Below are 23684 nucleotides of genomic sequence, written 5' to 3' on the forward strand. Positions count from 1 at the left end.
AGAAGCAAAATTCCGATAGGATGCGAAAGTCTCTGGATTCGTATGCGAAAGTTTCCAGATTTGGTCCGAGAGGAAGAGTTTCGGTGCGAGACTTGTCGATAACAAGCGAAACTCTCCGGTTCCTGTGCGAAAGTTAGGTTTCGGTCCGAAAGGTGAGGTTCACAAGTGGTAAATGCTCTGATTGCCTGCGAAGGTTCGCAGGTGAATAATAACCGACGAACCCTCCTTGGACTTTTTGGTTTTCTTCTTCGATTTTGAGCTGTTTTAGACCAAGGGAAGGTTTGTGATGGTATGGATGTTCATGGGAAAGTTGGAAAATGTAATTTTTATTACCGAGAGAGATTTGGGGAGCTTTGAGAAAGATTGAGAGAGATTTGGAGAGATTGTGTTTGTAGCCTGTGTTATGGTTTTTACCCCGTAGTGCTAATATTATGGACTCCACTACGTCATGTTACGGGTGTTATCAATCCCCAAAGGATCCATATTTGATTTTATTGAGTTGTTACGCACACACCCTATTTAGAGTTTAAATTTCTGAACACATGAAACTTTCCGAGTGATAATTTGTATTACAATATTAAGTTATACATTAGAAAACATAGAGTAAACCCTAATCATACTAATACTAGTTGAGTTGACTGAGTTGACTCGTTAACTTTGTTTGATCCTTAGTTGATGGTTGTTACACATGCATAGCATGAAAATGTCACGAAGACAACTATCATCCTACTAACATAATCTAGTAGGTCGGAATTGGTGCCTTTGACCCACGAGTACAGTGGAGGAAACTCACCTCAGACTGAAGATATCAAATCACACTCGAGCTGCTGAATCGTGAAATCTTCTTACTAATTCACAAATAATAAAACTCAAATTAGAAATTAGGTTAATAACCCAACCCGAGAGTTCAAATACCTAAATCCCGACTTTAAGGGAAAAAGGTTGATTGATCCTTGCCTTATTGGGCCTACCCCACCGAGGCCTAAATCTGAACCAGGCCAAAAGGCATTCCAAGTCCAACAAAAAGGACCCTATGGCTCAACATAAGCCTAAAAGCTCCATGATGACTTAAAGCCCACAAATGGCCTGATACCATAAAATGCCTAAGGCCCTACTCAATCAAGGAAAAGCCCAACTAATCCCTAGCCCAAAATTCTGAAGGACCACAGATGGATGGACGAGCGGCGTGCCTGGCTCGTACTCTCGGCATACATTGTCGATCTAGAATCGGGGAGCTGGCCCAATATGCCCAGCGTACTCAGGAGTACGCTAGACGTATTGGTCAAACAGTCCAACTCACTCCAAATATCTTAACCCATTAAGCTTATAAGGACCAAACTCGATCTAAGCTCAAGAAAGCGTATTAAGCCATAAAGTTGCAAACTTTATGCTTTTGCAAGTCTTAATGGGGCCCAATCCAAGGATTAAGCCTTCTATCTCCCTTAAGTGGTCACTAACTCATGCGTGGTTGTGTTCTAACCTTCAAGATCCGATTTTTATGACTCCATGCACTCATAAGTGGTCAAAAGGACAACTCAAATATTGGAGTAGTCCATATTCCATGAGACCAAAGTTATGGGACCAAAACTTCTAAACCTACCCACCAAAAGAGATCTAACCAAGGAACCATCAAGGTAAGAACATTTTAGCTCTAAAAGCTTGCAATGAAGAAGATATCCCTGGATCTTGAAGCTCCAACTCCAACAATGCTCCACCACCAAGTTCCTACTTTTACAACATCACAAAAGAACAACCAAAACTCTCAATAAGCTCAATAACACTCTCAAGATGGCTAGGGTTTGAAGATTAGCTAAAAAAGGTAATGGAGGCAGATAAGGTAAGGGGTTTGAAGGACTTAATGAGCTTAAATAGGGTGCAAACCCTAAAAATTAGGGTTTGTCCCTGGCTCACGTACACCCTGTGTAAGCATGGGTACACCCAATATACCTGGGGAACTCCGCGCCTCAGGCAAACATAGGAGTATGACGTGTGTACCTTATGCATGCCTAGCATAATGAAGTCTAGTCCATGGACAATTGAAATACTATGCAAGAGTTTTACCTGCCAAAACGGGTGTTACAATATAAATACTATTGGTTATTTTCTATAGTTGTTGAAAAAGAATGTTATATAGACCGAAGGGTATACCCTTTACAATCAAGGAAGTTGTCTATCTTCCTCTATCTTCTTCCTCTCTTCCACGATCATGGTTATATGGAGAATACCATTTTATCATCCATTTATCTTTTGCCCTTTAACATGGGAAGTATACCCCATAGCCTTTAACTATAAATTTTAAAATAAGTAAAATGCAATAGCAAGACACCTACAAATGATTAAATGTCAAATAAAAATTAAGAAACAGGGGCTATACAAGCAATAGTATTTGGAAATGATATTTTATATTGTCAGATAAAAGTTTAGAAACTCAAAGTAGAAAGTCAAGAAGGAAAGTTAAAAGCTAGAACAGGCTAGGAGCGTGATACCGACAGGGGGGTACCAAAAATTAAAAATTTAAACGTAACTTGTTGAGGCTTTTATTGCAAAGTCCAAAGTTTGTAGCCAGACGAGAGATAAAAATAACAAAACATTGTTATTAGGAGGGGTTGAGTAGAAAGGATGTGGTGGATGCAAAGTTGGATGAAACACAAGCGAGTGGTTACCTATGTCCAGAAAGAGGAAAATGTAGTTTGTAGCGATAATGTAGTTTGTAGTGGTGGTGCTGAAGTGTGCTACACTAGGAAAAGGGAATATATGGGTATGGGCCTATAGGAAAGGGAGATAAACTATAAAGACAATGTGATAGCTAGCAGGTGTCGAAGTTTGTGTGTCGTAAGATATGGTAAGAGTAGCGATCGAAGTAGAGTTGCCTCTAGTCGATAAGTTGTCGACTTATCGAGCCAAAGAGCAGGTATTGCCGAAGTTTTACCGAAAATGGTAACTTGCAAAATTCACTAAGTGGCAACGTGTCCAAGTAATCCTAGAGAGACATAAGACTACCCCCATTGGGGTTTCTTGCGAGCGGATCGTGAGAAAAGTAACATTAAAAAATAAGAATTATGTGATCCTTTGTGAACTAGTTTGCTCCATGCCCTTCTCTCGTCTTAGATTGCAAAGGAGCCCACGTGTATGTGTCCATGTTTATTAATATTTATTAGAAGAAACCAATTACATTTTATATCAAAAACTAAATTTAGTTAATAAATTAACTTTATCTTTAATAAAAAATAAAATAAAATATATCAAAATATTTCATTGATTTTTCTCTATAAAATAAGACCAATATTGATATAGTTTTATAAATATAAAAATCTCCTATCCTAATAAATAAGTACTTTTATGCCACATGGCATTCTCTAAGCCCTCTCCTAGCTTATATTCCCGCTCATTTTATCAAAGTGAAATTCCTAAATTATCCCTCGGCTTTATACAGTCAGATACTTTCCTCTTCAATTTTCATATTTCAATAAGAAAATCAAGAATCATCCTCAAATCTCGGTCCCTTGATTAGTGCAAGAAATCAATTTTCAAAAATCTTATCTTTGATTTTTGTTGATTTCATTGTGATTTCCTACTATTAAAATTTCAAACACTGATAGCAATAAATCAGAACGCTAATAGCAAGAAATCAGGATTCAATCTCCAAATTTGAATCGGTCTTTTGTCGACTTCGTATATACCTCGAAAGCACATTCATCTCCAACAAAGCTAATCATCTCTTTCACCTTCGTATCTCACTCTCATTTCAGGTATGATTCACCTGTGGGTCTCTCATCTTAGTATGCGTCGAGTCACCATTTTGATTGTTGATACTTCTTTTCCCAGACGCCTCTTTGCTCATTGTCTTCATCTTTTCTCTCTCGGCAACTCAATCATGACACTAAACCCCTACTACATTAAATCCCTCATTAATAGATACCAATGTAACCTTTAGGGTTTACTTCATCATTAGAATTTTCGCGAAGCTTTACCAAATCTTACTAGGATAAGCCGTCTGTTTTTCGTGGATCCGAAGATGAGCTATCGCAGGTTCGATCTCTAATATCTATAAATATAATGGGCTCTATAGCTATCAATGTTGATAATGAATTCATGATAATTATTCATTATTGGTACTATTTTGTGCATCCGAGTTGATTGTTTTGGGTTATTAGAACATGTTAACAGGATACACCAGTTTGAAATCAATGCTAAACATGGTTGTGTTATAAATAGTGAAATGAAAAATGTTGAACGCTATGTAAAGGCTTAGAAAAAGTTTAGGAGCTAAACAGTTCCTTAACAAGGAAATCTTTGATTTCTTAATTCGCATTGTTGATTTGCATCGACTAATGAAAGGCATAGCTGTTAATAGTACCTTTAATGGTGAAAATGTCTCCTTATCTTTAGGATAGATCGATCTTACTTGAAATAATGTGTAGCCTGAAATCTTTTATAGCTTTTTGTTGCAAATTCAGTAATATAAACTCAACTGACATGTTTGAAAAAACTCAGAGAAAGGGCTTACAGTTAACACTTCTCTCAAATGTGGTGACATGGTAAAGTAAAGCTTGTAATACTATTGACTAAAGTAAGCCAAATATGCATATTTTTTTTGGTTGATTTTGAGTTTTGGATAATGGCAATTGTAGAATCTTGGTTGTGTTTATTGTATATGAGTTATTTTCCACTAACTATAAAATCATGCACATGATTTTATCTTTTTTGTTTGTAGGGACAATTGTGCATCTAGAAATGCTCTATTTGATAAATTTGATGGCATTGAGGAAGGTGGTCTCAGAGCTTCTTCATCATATTCGTGTGATACATATGAACAAGAAAATGATAAATCTTTAAATTTTCTGCAAGATAAAGTTGTCTTTCTAAAGAGAGTCAGTTCTTCAACTTTAATTTTTAATGAAGCTTAGACACCATCTTTATTTTTCTCAAAATACTTAATTGATAACTGTCAATTTCAGTTGACTGGTGATATACATGAGGAGGGGTAGAGTCATAATCGCATGTTGGATCGAATGGCACACATAGATTATACATACTTCAATTTTATATATATATATATATATATATATATATATATATATATATATATATATATATATATATATATATATATATATATATAATTTCTTTTTTTATTATTTTTTATTTATGGTTATTTATTTAATCAACAGGGCAATGGGATGGATTTAGCAAGGGGGATTATGTTAGGAACTATGGATAGCTTCCAAATGGTAAAAATTTTGATTCATGTTTTACTAAAATGCCCTTTAGTTTGAAAAATAAAAGTTGGTTGTTATTTTGAGTGAAGAGTAAACTACATTAACTATTTTGGTAATTGATAAAGTACGTTGTTGTTTGGCTAACTGCGTAGTTATTTTGTTGACTAAAATGCTCTTTTAGTTTGAAAGAACAATAGTTAGGGACTAATTTGGGTAAAAAAATAAAGTACAAGGTCTATTTTGGTAAATGAAAGCGAATTTTAATCATGCAGGTTTTTGAACAAAAATCAAGTAGAAGAACATGTAAATTTGTGATGTATTTTGTCATGTCATTCTTCATCATATACTACTTGTTCAGGTATGGATTTGTTTTTATATTTCTTTTAAAAAAACTTATTTTATCATTAAATTAAGGTGGTATTATGGCATTATTGTTGAAGTATTTTTTTTTAAATTATAAAATGTTGTAAATTTGATTTCAATTAATTATTTGTAGATTGCCTTTGTTTTTTGCAGGTTCCTGATGTATTATATGTATGATTAAATTGTAACTTTCATGCATCTTTTATAATCTATAGACGTTTATATATTGGTGTTTAGTTTACAAAATGTTTTTTTTTTTGAATTATTGAAATATGTCGAAAGGAAATAGAATTTGTCAAGTGTTTTTGGTTGATAGAAAATGGAATGGAATTCATTTATATTTCTTTGTTATAGTTTGTTAAGTTTTTTAATCCATCAAATAAACTCTGTATGTTATAGGAGAAAAAAATAAAAATTTACCATATATTCTTAGAAAAAATTTAACCTCAGAAATGAAATTTTTAAGAACATTTTGCAATTCATTTATGATGATGAAAAAAGAACCTTGTCCTTGTATTTGTTATGAAGTATACAAAATTATAATTTTTATATAAACCAATAAAACGTAAAATTACTAATAAATAAATAATTAAGGGTAAATTTTATAAAAGCACAACCTATTATACACTTATATTTAAAAAAGTAATTACATTACCTTTTTGTTTAAAAAATACAATCGATGATATGTCTACAACTCTATATATATGAAAACATTTTGTTCTTTTTTCTTTTCCTTCGATAACAAGGAATGTTCTTTTTCAATAAACCATACCATATTGAAGTGATAATGTATTCCTTCTCAGATAATTCTGAAAGCAGGTTTGAAATTAGGGAGCATCTAGATATTATGATCGATGTTAGTTCATGTAATTACATATTTGCATACATATACATGTATCTTTATACTAACATTCTTAAGAGATTAATGGATTATTAAAAAAATCTTGGTTTTTCTCATATAGATTTAACAATAATCTAGAGATATAGTCATTTAATATATTGATTACTGATAAATTATGTGCAAAAGTTGCTGGTCTTTAATTTATCAATAATCCACAAATATGTTGTGCTATTTTATAAAGGAAATTCTTCTTTTTCTAAAATCAATATTAAGAAGAAAGAAATGGAAGAGGGATGTTATAATGAAATAAAAAACATAGAGACATTGTAGTTGAAGATTTATTGGAATGGCAAGTTACAATAGGAAAAGTGATGTTTTAACCAATAAACTTTTTTTTCTTCCCACGTGCTTCCTTGTGGTTGATTTTACAACCTGTATATGTTCAAGAAGAATAATGCATCAAAAGTAAGGGTTTAATAAGAATAAAGCATTTTTTACAACCCACGTGCTTGTCTTCTGAGTGATACTATGTTGCATTATACAAACTCATGACTTTTATAAAATAGGCAGATTTACATGTGTAATTTAATACTTACAAATTACGAAGTTATTAAAAAAAATACAATATTACAATTCATAAGTTTTTCTAAATTAATGATATATTAGTTTATTATATAATCACATTTTTAATTGTATTTAACCTAGTTTAATATAAAATAGATTAAATTGGATTGCTAAAAAACGTACAATTGGGTTGAATTGTACAATTTAAAGAGTTTGAAGAGAGATATATTAATTTTTTATTAAAAAGTTTGATTGAATTAGATTGTTAATCACTAGTACAAGCGAACTATGTAATTTACTTTAAATTTTATAATATAAACAAATTAAATAGGGAATATTACTTGTTAAGGTAATTAACTTTTCGGTATGTTCACATCTGGGTAACTATCTTTTTTTTGTACACATCTAGGTAACAAACTTGTTGTAAGTGTTCACATATGACCATTATGACCTGCTATAGCAGGTTAAATCCTAGATGTGAACGCTTTCAACAAGTTCGTTACCTAGATGTGTACAAAAAAATAGTTACCCAAATATGAACAAAACGAAAAGTAAAAATTAAATTACATGAATGGCCCCTGTGGTTTGGGAGAATTTGTGTGTTTGGTCCCTAACTTATTTTTTTTAACTTGGATGGTCCCTATTGTTTATTTTTGTTGCGCGTTTGATCCTTCTCTTTCTTAAAAAGATTATTATGCCCTTATTAATTTAATTTTTAATTAAATTTCTTATTTATGTATTTATTTTTTTACATATTTAAAAAAAATTACTAGACCCACATATTTGTATCTCTCATCGGATGATCCCTACTGTTTATTTTTTAATTAATTTATTTTTTTAACTCGGATGGTCCCTACTGTTTATTTTTGTTACGCGTTTGGTCCCTGTCATACCTAAAAAACTATTTTGCCCTTATTAATTTATTTTTTAATTAATTTTCTTATTTATGTATTTATTTTTTATATATTAAAAAAAATTAATATACCCCACATATATGTATCTCCTCACCGTAAACTTAAAACCAGATTTGAAAACTTTAAATTGGGTCTTACCGGTCACCATCCCATCTCTCATCGTCCCCAACTTCTATTTCTTTTCCATCTTTAGTAACATCGACATCTTCACTATCCTTCTTTTTTTGGTATTTCAACTTTGGCGAAGCAACAACATAACCTACTGTCTCTTCATCTTTAGTGGGTTATGATGTTGATTCGACGGAGTTGAATGACCGAAAAAAGAATGAATGATGAAGACGTCGATATCACTAAAGATGGAAAATAAATAGAAGTTGAGAAGGAAGAGAGATGAGATGGTGAGGAGATACAAATATATGGGGTCTACTAAATTTACTTAAATATATAAATCATAAGCACATAAACAAGAAAATTAATTAAAATGATTAATTAATAAGGACACAATAGTCTTTTTAGGTAAGACAGAGACCAAGCTCGTAACAAAATTAAACAATAGAGACCATCCGGGTTAAAAAAATAAATTAATTAAAAAATAAACAGTAGGGATCACCCGAGGAGATACAAATATGTGGGGTCTATTAAAATTTTTAAATATGTAAAAAATAAATACATAAATAAGAAAATTAATTAAAAAATAAATTAATAAGTGCACAATAGTATTTTTAGGAAAGACATGACCAAACGCGCAATAAAAATAAACAATAGGGACCATCCAAATTAAAAAAAAAAAAAATAAGTTAAGGACCAAGAAACACAAATTCTCCCAAACCACAAGGACCATTCGTGTAATTTAATTTTTACTTTGCGTTTTCATATTTGGGTAACTATTTTTTTTGTACACATCTAGATAACGAACTTGTTGAAAACGTTCACATCTAGGATTTAACCTGTTATAGCAGGTTATAATGGTCATATGTGAACACTTCCAACAAGTTTGTTACTTAGATGTGTACAAAAAAAAGATAATTACCCAGATGTGAACATACCGAAAAGTTAATTACCTTAATAAGTTATATTCCCAATTAAATAATACTATAATTTTTTGTTTATCCCCCCACCCCCACCAAAAAATAATAATAATAATAATAATTTTAAAACGCCAAACTCCCACCCCATTGCGCAGCCACAAGAACATAACCCGCCACAACGAACACATACTTCATACCTTGTGGCATATGAGATAAAGTTACTCCCACAAGTTAATCATCAATGGCGTCCAACGCCATGGTTCTCCTCTGCCCTCCCACCACTACTCGCCACCACATACCTCTCTTTTCACTCCACAAAACCACCACTTCTCTCCGTCGTATCCCTTATTTCTCTTCTTATTCTACTTCAACCAGATCATCATCGCGCTCAATTTCCGCTTCTTCACGGGCAATGGAAGCTCTAATATTCGATTGCGACGGCGTTATTCTCGAATCCGAAGACTTACACCGCCAAGCTTACAATCTGGCTTTCGCTCACTTCAATGTCCGTTGCCCTCCCTTCTCTGAACCTCTCATTTGGGATATTGAATTCTACGACGTCCTTCAGAACCAAGTCGGTGGTGGTAAACCTAAAATGCGCTGGTTATCTCTCTCACTATCCTCTTTATTTTTCTTTTCCTTATGCTAATTGAGAATCGGTGACAGTAATCGCACTAACGTGATCAGGTATTTTAAGGAGAATGGTTGGCCTTCTTCAACACTCTTTGACACGCCTCCTGAAACTGACATCGATAGGGCAAATTTAATTGACACTCTTCAGGTGTAATCGATCAACAATTGTAGACGAAATGTTATTTCCTAAGCAATTGAAACTCAACTCAACTACTTATTTTGGTGTTGTTAGGATTGGAAGACTGAAGCGTACAAGGATATAATCAAATCTGGAAGTGTAAGAAGTAATAATTGTGTTTTTTTTTGTTGTTGTATAATCTGCTTAATCTTTCCATCTTCAACAACAGGTTGAGCCCAGACCAGGTGTACTAAGATTAATGGATGAGGCTAGAGCTTCTGTAAGATAGTAATCGAACCCTAATATGATCTCTTAGGGTTTTCTTTGTATTGTGACATTGATGTTTCTTGATCTTTTCACTTAATTATTTTCTTAAACTGCAGGGTAAAAAGGTTGCTGTATGTTCTGCTGCAACCAAAAGCTCAGTTATTCTTTGTTTAGAGAATCTTATTGGAATGGTAATCCCAACTTCCTATTTACTTTTTGGGATTTAATTATTAACAATCATCATTTACATTGTTCTTCAATGGCATGTTTCTTAAATTGTTGCCCTTTCTCTTGCTTCAGGAACGATTCGAAGGTCTTGATTGCTTTCTTGCAGGTATATTTATAGTTTTATACATTATAATAAGAAAAAATTATCAACTATAATCTTGTTGCATGTTGAGAGATCATAGTGTTCTATTAAATGGTTATTTTGTAGGTGATGATGTGAAGGAAAAGAAGCCTGACCCTTCTATATATATCACAGCCTCCAAGGTAATAATCACCAAGTACTGATACTGACTAACGTGTACTGTGTTTGACATACATTGGACTGAGAATGAGATTGATGTAAATGAGACAAAACTTTTCTTCTCTTTTTTCTCATCCAAAATGATGGCAATATGGACTCACTCTCGATCTGTCGTATGTGTAAAAGACGTAAATGCCCTTCTCATCTTAATTATTAAAAATTGTTGTGTGTATTTTAGAAACTAGGTGTTTCAGAGAAAGCTTGCTTGGTGGTGGAGGACAGTGTCATTGGTTTACAGGTCAACCATTTGCCATATATTCATATTTACAATACGCAATAAAGATTTATTAAAAAAACAGATTAATTAAAAGACGTAAATGCCCTCGTCATCCTCATCTGCAGGCAGCAACAAAAGCAGGAATGTCTTGTGTGATTACCTACACATCTTCAACTGCAAACCAAGACTTTACAGATGCAATAGCAAAATTCCCTGATTTGAGTGACGTAAGGTAATTTTATAAAAGAATAGATATTTTTATAAAGAAATTTATAATTATAATTTCTTTTAAGTCCGTTGAAATTAACTTGTTGCGTATGTTTATTATTCAGATTAAAAGACTTGGAGGAGTTGCTAGAAAATGTGGTTGCTGCCTAGAATTTCGAATTATGATACAAAATACACATTTCTGTTAATATTATCGGGATTTATTTGTAAAGAAAATGTATCAAGAATGTAGATATATATAAGTTTACAAACAAACCCTTTTTTAAAATTTCCTCTGTGGCATGTGCTTTAAAAAATGGGTATACATACAGTCTCAGCCTCACCAATCGGTCCCACAACCAACATGAAAAAGATAACCCACAATAAGAATTTTACATTATGATACAAAATACACATTTCTTTTAATATTATCGGGAATTATTTGTAAAGAAAATGTATCAAGAATGTAGATATATATAAGTTTACAAACAAACCCTTTTTTTAAATCTCCTCTATGCTCTAAAAATGGGTATACATACAGTCTCACAACCAACATGGGAAAGGTAAACAACAATGACATCTAACTGATGTCACCTGAGATTTCCTTATAAATTCTCATCTCCTTGCTGTGTAAGTGCAAACTTGAAGACACTACTGTGTGCTTTGTGCAATGGAAAGAGTGAAGAATGATTTCATGTTTTTGTAGAGTTCTTTTGGTTTCTCGGCATTGATTGCATGTCCAGCGTTCTTCAAGATTATCAAATCCGCGTTCTCGCCTAAATGTCTGAAGAAAACAAGAAATGAATACACACATGAGTTTTGGACTCATTATGAAAACAATTAAACTTGAAAGATGTTGAGGTTATGATTCATGCATACTGTTTTAGCCTGTGACCTAATTCGATTGGGAATATTTTATCGTGCTCTCCCCATATGATCATGGTAGGCTGCATCATAGATTCAAAAAAACAATAGACAATTAACGTTAATAATAACAATAATCCTTTCTAATAAATGAAAGTTTTTTTACCATTTTTTTTAAAGCTTTTGTCATATGTCATTATATGAGATTTTATAATTATTTAAATTCCACATGTAACTATATGGTATCTTTATTTTTTTTATTAATCAATAATCAATTCACTAATTAATGAGTCTACTGTTATATATGTAAACTATTATATATGTAAAATATTTATTCTATTTAAATGTTCATTAATTTACAAACGTATTTCAATTCAAATGGATGTTCTAATGATACAATTAATATCGTATATTTGATTATATATTTGAATTCAAAACATAGCTTTAATTTTTTTGACTTTTAATTTGAATTCTAACATTATTTATTCAAATTTTATAAATAAATATGTGTATAATACATCTCTATCTCTATCTCTACCAAATAAATATGTGTGTATAATACTAACAAATACATCTCTATCTCTACCTTAATAAATGAAATAAAACACCATCTTCAAAGAAATATTTGAAAATTTTGATTCATAACAACTATTTACAATATGTCAATAATCTTTTTTATCAGTATAGATTCAATAACTATTTATTTATCATTTCGTTTGTATTTATTTTAAAAATTAATTTAAAAAATATTTAATTTTTTTATTAGTATAAAAATGAACTTTTTGCACCATAACAAGGTAGGACAGCTATCTTCGTGCAAGGTACTACATTTCACGTGGAAATGACCAAAGAGTAGACCAAATTGCAATTTTTATGACATGGAGGGGTATTAATGTCAAATTGCAATTTTTATTCCACTCCAAAACTTCCAAAGGTTATAACAAGATAGACATTAAATAATAAATACCCTCGTTAATCTTGTTACTTAACCGTAAAAATAACTCAAAACTTGATATTTTTGTCCAATAAAAAGATTGAATACGTATGAGTTAAGAATATCAATGAACCTGAGTGATTTTGGGAAGATTAGACACTTTTCGACCTTTATATAACGCTTCAATCAATTCTTTACGTTCTTGAACATACTCTGTGTTCATGACATCAATAAAATCAGATAAAAAGCAAGAAGGCACATTCACCGGAGGTTTAAAGAACGCCACCTTCATCAACTCCCTCAACTTTTCCGGCGTCTGAGCCAACAAAATACTCGTAGCATCATCAATACTCTTCACACTAAGCAACCCTTTATCCATATCACTCTCCTCGACACAAACACCAGAACAAGCGATCACCACCTTCTGCACTTTCTCCGGGAACTTCGCCGCCATACTGTACCCCACAAACCCACCGTAGCTCAGCCCCATCACGTGAATCTTCCCAATAACACCAACGACTTCCATGGCTGCGACAAGACACTCCGCCTGAAAATGTTCAGTTCGTTCGGGTCGGGTCGTGTGAGATTCGCCGAAGAATAAAAGGTCCGGGATGTAGACGTTGAATTTGGAAACGAGTGGAGAGATGAAGTCGTTGTATTGCCACATTGCGTTGGCGCCAAAGCCATGGATGAGGAGGAGATTGGGTTTGTTGGGTTTTGGGGTTTTGGGGATCCAGAAGTGGATGACGGTGGCGCCGTCGTGGAGGGTGATGGTGGTTGATTTGAGACCGGTGCGGCTGAAGGAGTACCGGAAACACCGGTCTCGTGATGCTGTGAAGCTGAAACACTTTGCCATTTCTTTTTTGAGTTTAGAAATATAGAGATTAAATCGGAGGGGATGATCGGTTTAGCATTATTCCGATGACAGTTGACGGCGGGAGACGACAGACAGGGTTTTGTTAGGTATAAATGATGATTTGAAACAAGATTTTCGTTGATTGCGTAGTCATATTTGATTCCAGCCGTAAATGTTGTTGTCCTAGATTTTATTTTAGTGTAGAGTAAATTACAAAAGATTTCCATGTGAGTTTATCAAATTTGTAGATTTCGTCCTTACAAAATAATATTTTATTCGGCCGGTCCTTCAATTTGTTGTCTATTTTGTCTATAACGGTATGTGAATTAACTATTTTAATTTTTTCTTTTTTACTTTTCTTGTTATTTGGACAAAATAACATAAATTGTCATTATACTTATAGAAATCAGAAATTCAATCACTAATTTTTGTTAGTATGGTTTATTTTTGTTATTTCAGTCTTAACTTTTTTTTTTTACATGGTAGCTCCTTATAGTTTCAATTTCTAGCGTGAATAATCTTTTACCAAAATAAAAAGACTTGTATACTCTTAATGTTATTTTTTTATTTCATCTTTTAACTTGGGTGATTTAAAAAAAAATACCACCCTCTTCCATTTCTCTCTCACATTAAAGTCAGTCATCACCGTCGCCGCCACCACTTTTAATCGCCACCATTAACCTTAACATTATATCCTCTTCCTTGCCCCCTTTATTTTCTCCATCATCACCACGGTGGTGAAGACAAACACCACTAACTACCACTTTCGTCTTGATCCCCTACAACCAATACCACCAAGAGATTAACGCACATAGCGAGGCTTATTTAATCTGAATTTTATTTATTTTGATGATGAAAATATGGCGAATGTGTTAGGATTTTACAGATAATGGGGGCTAGGGTTTCATTATGGTTTTTCTTATCTAATGACAGGGTTGGGTTTAGACATGTGTCGCTTAGAGTTTCCCTTTCTCTATTAGGGGTTTAGTTCTCCATCCGAAACTAGCTAGTAATAGCAACCTACTTTCCAATTATGACTTTTACTCCTTGTTCTGATTAGTTATCCGATATAACATCAAATTACACACATACAAAGTTATATTACATATTAACAGAAAATAGGTATTACAACTACCACCTTTTGCTTACATCGAATCATCCTACATGCGAATCCATTGAACGTTTCAGCCTTAAACTCTCACAAAACTCAACCAATATGTTTTTTGTCCAAAAAGCTTAGTCAAAGTTAATCCGAACATCTAAATGGAACATACATTCAATCATAACCTACGAATCCTTGAGACCCATCCTTCATCGTTGTCAATGTCATTGGGAACAGGAAGTGATTATGGTCTTAACTCCTTATTTAGTCTTCCTTCATATGCACCAATCTCTTGATATCGCTTGTTTCTTTTCGTATTTTGATGTTGCTGGAAAAAGGATTGAAGTTTACCTTCTGTCTCTCCCTCTCATCTTGCATACATATCTTTTTCTCTCTACAACATCTCACAAAAGGCCACACATACTCAATCTCATGTTAACTCTTACTTATTACCGTTGTGTAGAAGTGAAATCATTATTGAGTACTACTTTTTTCCTTGTGAATCTGAAAGGTTGCAGGGTGTCGGGTTCTCTAGAGAAAATAAATAAATAAATAAAGGGAAGAGTTATTTAGGGGTAATAGGTGGGGTGGTCTAAGTAAATGCGGCATAAGGAAATCTTCAAAAGGGTTCTCGAGCCATGTCTCATCCGGCGACACCACTTGCAGTGCCATTTACAATCAAAACATCACATGTTGCTAACATTAACATGTCCCTGAGAATCATATGTTTGTTTTGGTATTGTCAAAAAGATTCAACAAAAGCGAAACATATGAACTAGTTCTCGAATAGTTACGTGCTACTTCGTTGGTAGAGGGAAACTGAATTTACTACAAAATCATAAATTTTACGTCTGACAACAACCCTTTTCAAAGCATATGATTTCGACGAAACCAACTCATCTCCAACTTAGCTCATTACTTTCATAATGAAGTTGCTTCCATAAAACCCTTACCATACTAAAATCAACGATGATTGTAAGGTGATTTAGTGGAGAAGGTGATGATGAACGAGATTATGGAAAGGTCAATGAAGAAGAACATGGGTGGAAGGGACGCCAGTAGGCTTTAATTGAGGGTGGGGATGTTTTTTCTTTTTGCATGTTAAAATTAGGTAAAAGAAAATATAAATTAAAAAGAAAGGGTATAACAATTATTTTATAAGGGAAAAGGACTAAACATATAAAAAATTGAAACAATAAGGAGCATCTGTGAAAAACGAAAAAAAGCTAGAGGCGAAAACCAAAATTCTCAGAAACATATGGACCATTTATGTAATTTTTTATTTATTCCTTGTTCTATTTTATAACTTGTGTGGCGTTTGATTTCTCTCAGCCAACCAATACAAAACTTTAACAAGGACGTGATGGTTCAAAAAAAGGACATACACAAGGTGGATAACAAGTTGGAATATATGTAGGTCAAAATGGGCGGATCGACATGACAATTTTATTGAATATTGTTATACATTTTTTAATAATGTTTTAAGGTTTTCAAGCAGACAAAATTGTAAAAATGATCTTTGTGGTTGATAAAATTTTATGATTTTTGTCCAAAAAGTTTGACGGTGCATAGTGGTTCAATTTTAGATATTTTTATTGTTTTTGATCACTACACACTTAAAAAGACGACTATACCCTTATAATTTATATTTTTCAATTTTTTAATTGCTGAAAATCAAAAATTAATTTAATTTATATTCTTTATTTATATTTTATTTGTCTTTTCTCTCTAAAAAAAACATGCACACACATACAAGAAATATATCACCCCTAATGGATGTCACCATCACCACCGTCTGCAACCACTAATAGTTATCACCGTCCGCCACCATCACCATTGACTGCCACCATTGACAGCTACCACCGTCCGCCACCATCATCACCGACTACCACCACCGTCCACTATAAATATCTAATCCCACCTTCACCCCATATTTATTTCCTCAGACCTCCATGAAATTTCCCTACCAGCACCACCCTTTTGATTGGAGTTGTCCCTACCTAAATACCGCCACCTCCATCTTTCAATAATTAGGGTTTTTAACCACCACCACCATCGCCATTGAAGATGACGCCATCGTCATTCACCACCATCGGGGTTCTCTACCACTATTCACCGACAACCACCTCCATCTCCCCCCACCCTTAACTTTTCTTCATTAACGAGATGATCCTTCACCACGGACCACCAAACCATCGTTCATCAGATTTTTCCAATTGCCCCTCTCTCTGTAACATCCGTTCCTTGAGGTATTATTTAAATAATGTAAACTAATATTAGCCTTGGAATAACACTTGGACTTGGACCTTTTTGGAGTGGACCTTAGAAAGTTGGGCCAAGAAGATGGGCCGCCCATAAGTCGTATGCCGGGCGTAACCTGGCATACGCGGGGCGTAATGTCCATTGGATTCGAGGGACCTGGGTGCGTACGCCCAGTGTACGCGGGCATATGCCAAACCCTAATTTTAGGGTTTAGGACCTATAAATACCCCATTATAGCCTCCCTTTTTGGCCTCCTCACCTGTCCATCACCCTTAGAGAAACCCTAATTCGTTCATAGTCCTTTCTTGTGTGTGTTTGACATTTTTGAGCTTATTTTGGTGAAGAAAGGTTTGGAAGAAGAAAGGAGAGGTTGGAGAAGAAGCACTTGAGTATCTTGAGCTCAAGGATTTGGAACAAGCTCATCATTTGGCATCAAAAGGAGGTATAAAGCTCATATCTTTCCTTCTAGAATCATAGACCTAGGGTTTTGAAGATTTGGACCTTTTTAGGTCCAAAGATTGGATCTTGGCCATGCAATTTCGTTTTTGAGCTTAGGGTTGCCACCCTTGAAGATCAATGGGTTCCTTTAGCTGTAAACTTGCAAGCTTTGAGGCTTTTATGAAGCCATGAAAGAGATCTAGCCATTTCCATGAAATTTCATTGTCATTTTTAGTGTTAGGCTCATTTGGTGGGTTGCAAGCCACCAAGTGATCAACTTTAGGGGTTAGGACGAAGCATGGGACTCATATCTGTAGTTTGGACGTAGTGTATTAAGGGATTAAGCAGTTTTGGAGAAAATAGCTTAACAGGAGAGTATGCTGGGCGTACACGCCAGTACACGCAACATACAAGCCTTTTCAGCAGTACGTGCAACATACATAGAGGTACGCTCAGCGTACGCTCAATCAGTGGACTTTTGTTATTGGGCCTTGGTTTGGGCCAAGTCTTGGACATAGTAGTAGTGGGCCGTGATGGGCCTTTAGAAGTCAGTTAAGGGCCCAAGGACTAATAGGCTTGAAAGGAAAGCTCATTTGAAGAGTTAGGCCCAATTCAGAAAATTGGGCCATTTGGGGACTTAATGGGCCTTAGTGAGGAATAGAAAGGATTGGGCTTGGGTCATGGCCCAAATGAGATCAAAGGGGTAAAATAGTCATTTTGCCCATAGAAGAACCTTCAGTTTTTGACTAAGTGTTTATTTGGTCATAACAGTCGGGGAGTAGTTGGAGCAGCAGACAGTGTCAACTTTGCATGATTTTTCAGTAGCCAAATTGAGAGGTGAGTTTTCCTCCAGTAGGAACGAGTCTAAGGCACCAATGCTGACCCTTTTATGTAGTTGCAGTATGCTTGGGTAAGCCCGATGTCAAGGTTAGCCCAATGCAGTTATATGTTTCCGGACTTCGGTTCGATGTCGGGGTGGTCTCGAGAAGTAGTTATGTATGCTTGATAACTTTGTGACTCATGCATGTTTATGTTATGTGTTATATGTTCCTGGCTTCGGTTCGATGCCGGGCAAGCCTGATGTAGTATATGTGATTATGTTACATGTTTATGTTTATGTTATGTTTAGTTTATACCGGACTTCGGTCCGATTCCGGGTGGGGCCCGATGCAGTGGGTGGGGCCCAAGTTATGCCGGACTTCGGCCCGATGCAGTTGGTGGGGCCCAATTTATGCCAGACTTCGGTCCGATGACGGGCGGGGCCCGATGCAGTGGGAAAGGCCTATTATGAGTTATATGTGTTATTGTATGGTATGTGGTAGTTTGGGGGAGCTCACTAAGCTTCGTGCTTACAGTTTTCAGTTTTGGTTTTAGGTACTTCCGGTAGCAAGGGGAAGAGCTCGGGGTGATCGCATGGCACACACCACAATATTCAGCTTAGGATTGTTTGAGACTCTGATATTTTATCATATGTTTTGTCACAATATTTGAGATGATGTTTTGTTATACATGATACATGTTTTTCTCCTATGATTTTGTATGATTTATGGTTTATGATGATTTTCAAAAAGAAATTTTTGTACCGTATTTTTGGGATGTTTCAAGTTGGTATTAGAGCCTTGGTTTGAGGGATTCGGGCATACTTCCGGGTGTGTCTGAACTCAAACTAAGGAAATGGTATAAAAATTTTCAAAGGAAAATCATTTTAAAAAAAAGGATTTGGAAAATAGAAAAGAATTTTGAAAAAGGAAAAAGGGTGTGGTGCATGCAATCAGCCGAGCTAAAGTAAGTACTCCCAAATTACCCATACAAGTTTATGCTATGTTATGTTTTCCAAATTTATTAGAACAACATGCTAGATTAGGACTACGGATCTTGGAAGGATGTCTTATGTGCGTGTTATATGTGTATCAGCTTTATGAATTGCATGCTAGTATATATTAGACAGTATGACAATCATAGTAGTACGTGCTTGATTTTGTGTACTCAATGTCCGAATGCTGCTTGCTTTGTGTGTTTAAGAGTTCTAGTTGTCTTTCACTAACTAGTAAACGAATATGTTAAGTTACATATTGCAAGGACTAAATAATTTCAGAAGGCTAGGTCTAGCTTTATTTTGCATCTCTTGTTTGAGTCCAACCGTTGTAAGGTAGGATCTCTCATTTGAAAAATTATATAGTCTGAGTAATATGTAATAGTATTTGCAAGCTAGTTAGGGGAAGATAGCAGGGATTTCTTATGCAGCTGATGGCGGAGAGTAGGTTGGTGATTACCCTAGGGCAAGCCTAGGATGAGAGTAGCAGAGAGCAGTAGTAGAAGAAGGGATTTGGTGGAGTAAAGGCAGTTCTTGAGGAAAGTATGGATAGATCTGGAAGGTAGTATGGGACCGTACTACTGAAAGCAGAGGATACGTACTCAAATCAAGGAAGGCTGAGATAAGACCAAAGAACATATAGTGTATGTGATCCCTCGAGTTATGTTAGTATTCTGACGTTTGTTATGATGTGTTTTTCAGAATGGTGGTTTTATGCCCTAGACCAGCAGATGGCAGTTCAGGTGCTAGGGAGGGATCAGGCTCAGGCTCTGGAGTCGGGCAAGTTAGATGAGCAGACCAGGGAGTTCATCTCCTTAGAGATTACACGCAACATACTTGAGCAGACTCCTGTGATCTTCAGTACGGTCAAGGAGGGTATTATGGAGCTTTTTGAGGAGAGGTTTAGTGCTTTCCGTATTGAGATTGCGGTCATGATGGGGTCGCACACACTCACTTTACGGTAGTTCAGGGCATGTGGAGCTCCCGACTATCATGGGGCTCGGGACCCCATTGCTAGTACCAGGTGGTTGGCAGATGTCGCCAACGCATTCCGCACCAGCAGATGTCCCAAGGGGGACAAGGTTAGGCTTGCGTCCAGTCTTCTGAAGGACAGGGCACATGATTGGTGGGAGTAGGTTGGGAGAGCCATTGGTGATGGTACTATGACAACTCGAAATTTTCATTCGGTCAAACCCTAAAAGTCAATCACTTTGATTTATAAGTCAATTACATTATTACTTATTGTTAGCAAATTTAAAGTTCGTTTGATTATTTTAAAATTATTCTTTAAACGAACGGCTGAAAGAAAGTGCCGTCTCGGGTTTTGAAATTTAAAAACCGCAAAAACCTCGTGTCTTAGAAGTTCACGACCAAACTTTTATGTTTGGGTCGAAAAATCACCCAAAAACCGTGAACTCATGCATAAGCATGAGTTTACTCCCCAAAAACTAGTCATTTTGTGTTTACTCCCCATTTACCACCTCTCAAGTATCATCCTAGAATTAATTCAAGATCTTCAAACTTGTAAGTGTTTTAGCCCTTTCAAGTTAGTATATCACTTAATCTAGTGATTGTACATCCTTTAATCCATCCATTTATGTGTTTTGACTAGTTTTTCCAAAACACCAAGAACACACACTAAGTGTTCTTGGACTTTAAGTTCATTTCAAGCTTCCACAATGTAAGTACTTCTATCCTAGAGTCATTTAAAGCTAGCTATACATGTTTATACCAAGGAAAAGTCCCAAGAACACCAAGAACAAGGTGTTCACGGTTTTGGGAGGCTCCCAAAACCGTAAACACCAAATTTAGTGCCTTAGGGTGCTTTAGGGTGTCTAGATGCTTCACAATTCGTTAGGGACTTGTCTAGATCCATCCTTGATGTGTACATCACCTAAAAGAACAAGAAAACAACCATTTATATGTGTTTACGGTTTGGGGATCTCCCAAAACCTTAAACACCCCTAAAGGTGTTTAAATGTCCCATATTTACTCCTTATGCCTAGAATCTAACCTAGACTATTACCTTGAAGTGTTTAGGACTTGAAAACATCAAAATACCTTAGTCCATGAGAGTTTACAGTAGTAAACTCATAGAGAAATGGTCCTTAGACCGTAAACTCCATTTAGGAGTGTTTTGTTGCCACACAACACTTCCTAAGGCTAAATCATGAAGTAGGAATGCTTGGAATAGCTTAGAAGACTTCAAAACAACAAATGGTCAAAAGGTTAGGAGTTTACGACCGTAAACTCAAGAGTTTACGAACGTAAACTCAAGGGGTGTTGGTCTTTAGGGAGTAAACTCATTTTAGGAGTGTTCCTTGAACCTAAAACACACTAGCCTTTCCCTACAACACTTAGATGCACTCCTTAACACTTATAACACTTATAACACTTATACCAAGTGTTTGTCATGTCCTAGAGTGTCTTGACTTGTTTATTTTGACATCCCCAATTTCTCGGCCAGAAAAGACCGGTTTGTTTATGCTTTATTTTAAAATCAGAGTGATCGTTTAAAGAAAACGGTTGCGGAATTTGTTCCCAAAACAAAATATGATAAGAGTTTATCAAAGCATTTCTTTAAAGAAATGTATTTTCATTATATAACAAAATCTCGGGATGTCATGTTCAATACAGACCAAAAGCATAAACAGAACAAAATAGACCTTACAACAGTTATTTATAACTACTGATCTATAATTCAAAACCTCTCGTCAAGTCCACCAACTTATACTCTTGTGCCATTACCTGTAATGCAAAGAAAACTGAGTGGGTCAGACTTGGGAGCCTGGTGAGCATATAGGGTTTTCAACCCACAATAAATAATTAATTTAATTTCATCAACCAATAATAACCCAATTACCCATTCCCGTTATTCTCACTTTATATCCGTAAGACAACTAACACAAGGGACCTAGTCTAAGAATATTTCATCGGGGGGACAACACATGCTTCGGGGCTTCCTCATCAATATAAGTCAAATAAGGCAACCATGAGGGGGATGGAATATAGCGAATGAACACCCAAGTTCATTAACACCTACAGGTTATGAGCCTGCTAGCGTTCCACTGGACTGTCTAGAAAAGTCTGTGGTCGTCATCCAAATTCAGCTAGATGACTGGATTACAATGACATCGAGGCCTCTCATCCTTTTATCACAAGACAACTATCTACCCATGTTATACCCAACATTTTATTAGATAAAATATAAATTTTAAACATAGTTAAAACCTGTATAGTATGTTCATTCAAAACACATTCCAGATAAAAGATGAGGCACATAAACATAACACATATTTCATAGAGAATAAATTATATCTATGAGATTAGAAGATAACATCGATACACTCACATAACACATATACTTAGTACATTCAAAAAATACTTGTATTAAAATCGTTTTTATGAAAGGGACTATACACTCACTTGATAAGAAGATGATCAGATAGCACTACGGCTTGTAGAAGTAGTATTCTTCGGTAGATCTGGAAGATCTTCACAAAAACCGGACTCCTCGCGGGCAGAGCTTTGGCTCGGAAACTCTTTTCTTCTCGGGATCTTCGGGCTTCGGGATATTTCTTGCATGCAAATCGAGGTAAAACGGGAGAGAGGAGAGAAAATAGCAACCCTAAACGGCTGGCCCTTCAAATCTATTTATAGGGCAAATTTGGCCCTTGCGACGTCGTGACACCCTTTTTCGACGTCGTGGGCTTGGTCGTCACTGCATACGTCATCGCAAGTTGCGTTTGGGGGACTCCCGGAGGTGTCAGAAGACTTGCCACATCGTGGTCTCTGACACAGCTTTGGGGTGCGCGCCCTGAATTTCAGAAATTCATAACTTTCGCATACGAACTCCGTTTTCGACGTTCTTTATATTGACGCGAAGGTGAGATTATGCTCTACAACTCTTGTTTAGACTCCGTTGGCTAATTTTGACTTCATTTTTAATATATTATAAATATATTACTTATATATTATTTTTAGTAGGCCGGGACAGGAAAACTCCGTTCGAAATTCATAACTCCTTCATCTGAACTCCGTTTTCGTCTGTCTTTTTATCGTTGGAATACTATTGATGAGATCTTCAATTCTCATTTAGAAAGTTTTGGCTAAATATCACTCGACCTCAATCTCGAGTTTCGGGCTGCATACTGCTAATGCTGAAACTTCGAAAAATCATAACTTCCTCATCCGAAGTCAGATTTAGACATTCTTTTTATGCAAGCTCTCGGTTTAACGTATTTTACGACTTTTATTTAGATCGCTAAGGCCAAATATCTCTCTAACATAAATTCACTATTTACATCGCGTTGTATCGTGCCGGTTCTTTTGCGAAACTTCGACAGGTCATAACTTCTTCGTTATAACTCGGATTTCGGCGTTCTTTATATGTAAGAAATCCTTGTAACATATAATACAACTTAGTTAATATTAATCCTTCTAAATAATCTTCCATCAAAAAGTCATTTTTTGATGCTTATCGTCTCTAAATTGACTAGCCCGGATCTACGGGCG

General features: G+C 35.2%; 2 protein-coding genes and 1 pseudogene across 2 annotated transcripts; 2 read left to right on the top strand and 1 right to left on the bottom strand.

Annotated features, from left to right (window-relative positions):
• The first annotated feature begins 4015 nt into the window (after positions 1-4015).
• On the top strand, positions 4016-5759 carry LOC111917849 (bet1-like SNARE 1-2; annotated as a pseudogene).
• Positions 5760-9073: 3314 nt separating this feature from the next.
• LOC111917844 (haloacid dehalogenase-like hydrolase domain-containing protein At4g39970) lies at positions 9074-11189 on the top strand. Its single transcript, XM_023913482.3, has 10 exons — positions 9074-9532; positions 9617-9710; positions 9795-9839; positions 9910-9960; positions 10064-10138; positions 10248-10281; positions 10384-10439; positions 10655-10714; positions 10819-10925; positions 11026-11189. Exons 1-10 carry the CDS (start codon positions 9171-9173, stop codon positions 11069-11071), a joined length of 930 nt encoding a protein of 309 aa, XP_023769250.1. The 5' UTR covers positions 9074-9170; the 3' UTR covers positions 11072-11189.
• A 76-nt stretch (positions 11190-11265) lies between these two features.
• Positions 11266-13729, bottom strand: LOC111917845 (uncharacterized). Its single transcript, XM_023913483.3, has 3 exons — positions 12832-13729; positions 11780-11847; positions 11266-11684 (listed from the first exon to the last, which is right to left on the bottom strand). The coding sequence occupies exons 1-3, from the start codon at positions 13552-13554 to the stop codon at positions 11552-11554; spliced, it is 924 nt and encodes a 307-aa protein (XP_023769251.1). The 5' UTR covers positions 13555-13729; the 3' UTR covers positions 11266-11551.
• Positions 13730-23684: the final 9955 nt, after the last annotated feature.

This window comes from Lactuca sativa, chromosome 5 (assembly GCF_002870075.4).
Source record: "Lactuca sativa cultivar Salinas chromosome 5, Lsat_Salinas_v11, whole genome shotgun sequence".
NCBI lineage: Eukaryota > Viridiplantae > Streptophyta > Magnoliopsida > Asterales > Asteraceae > Lactuca > Lactuca sativa.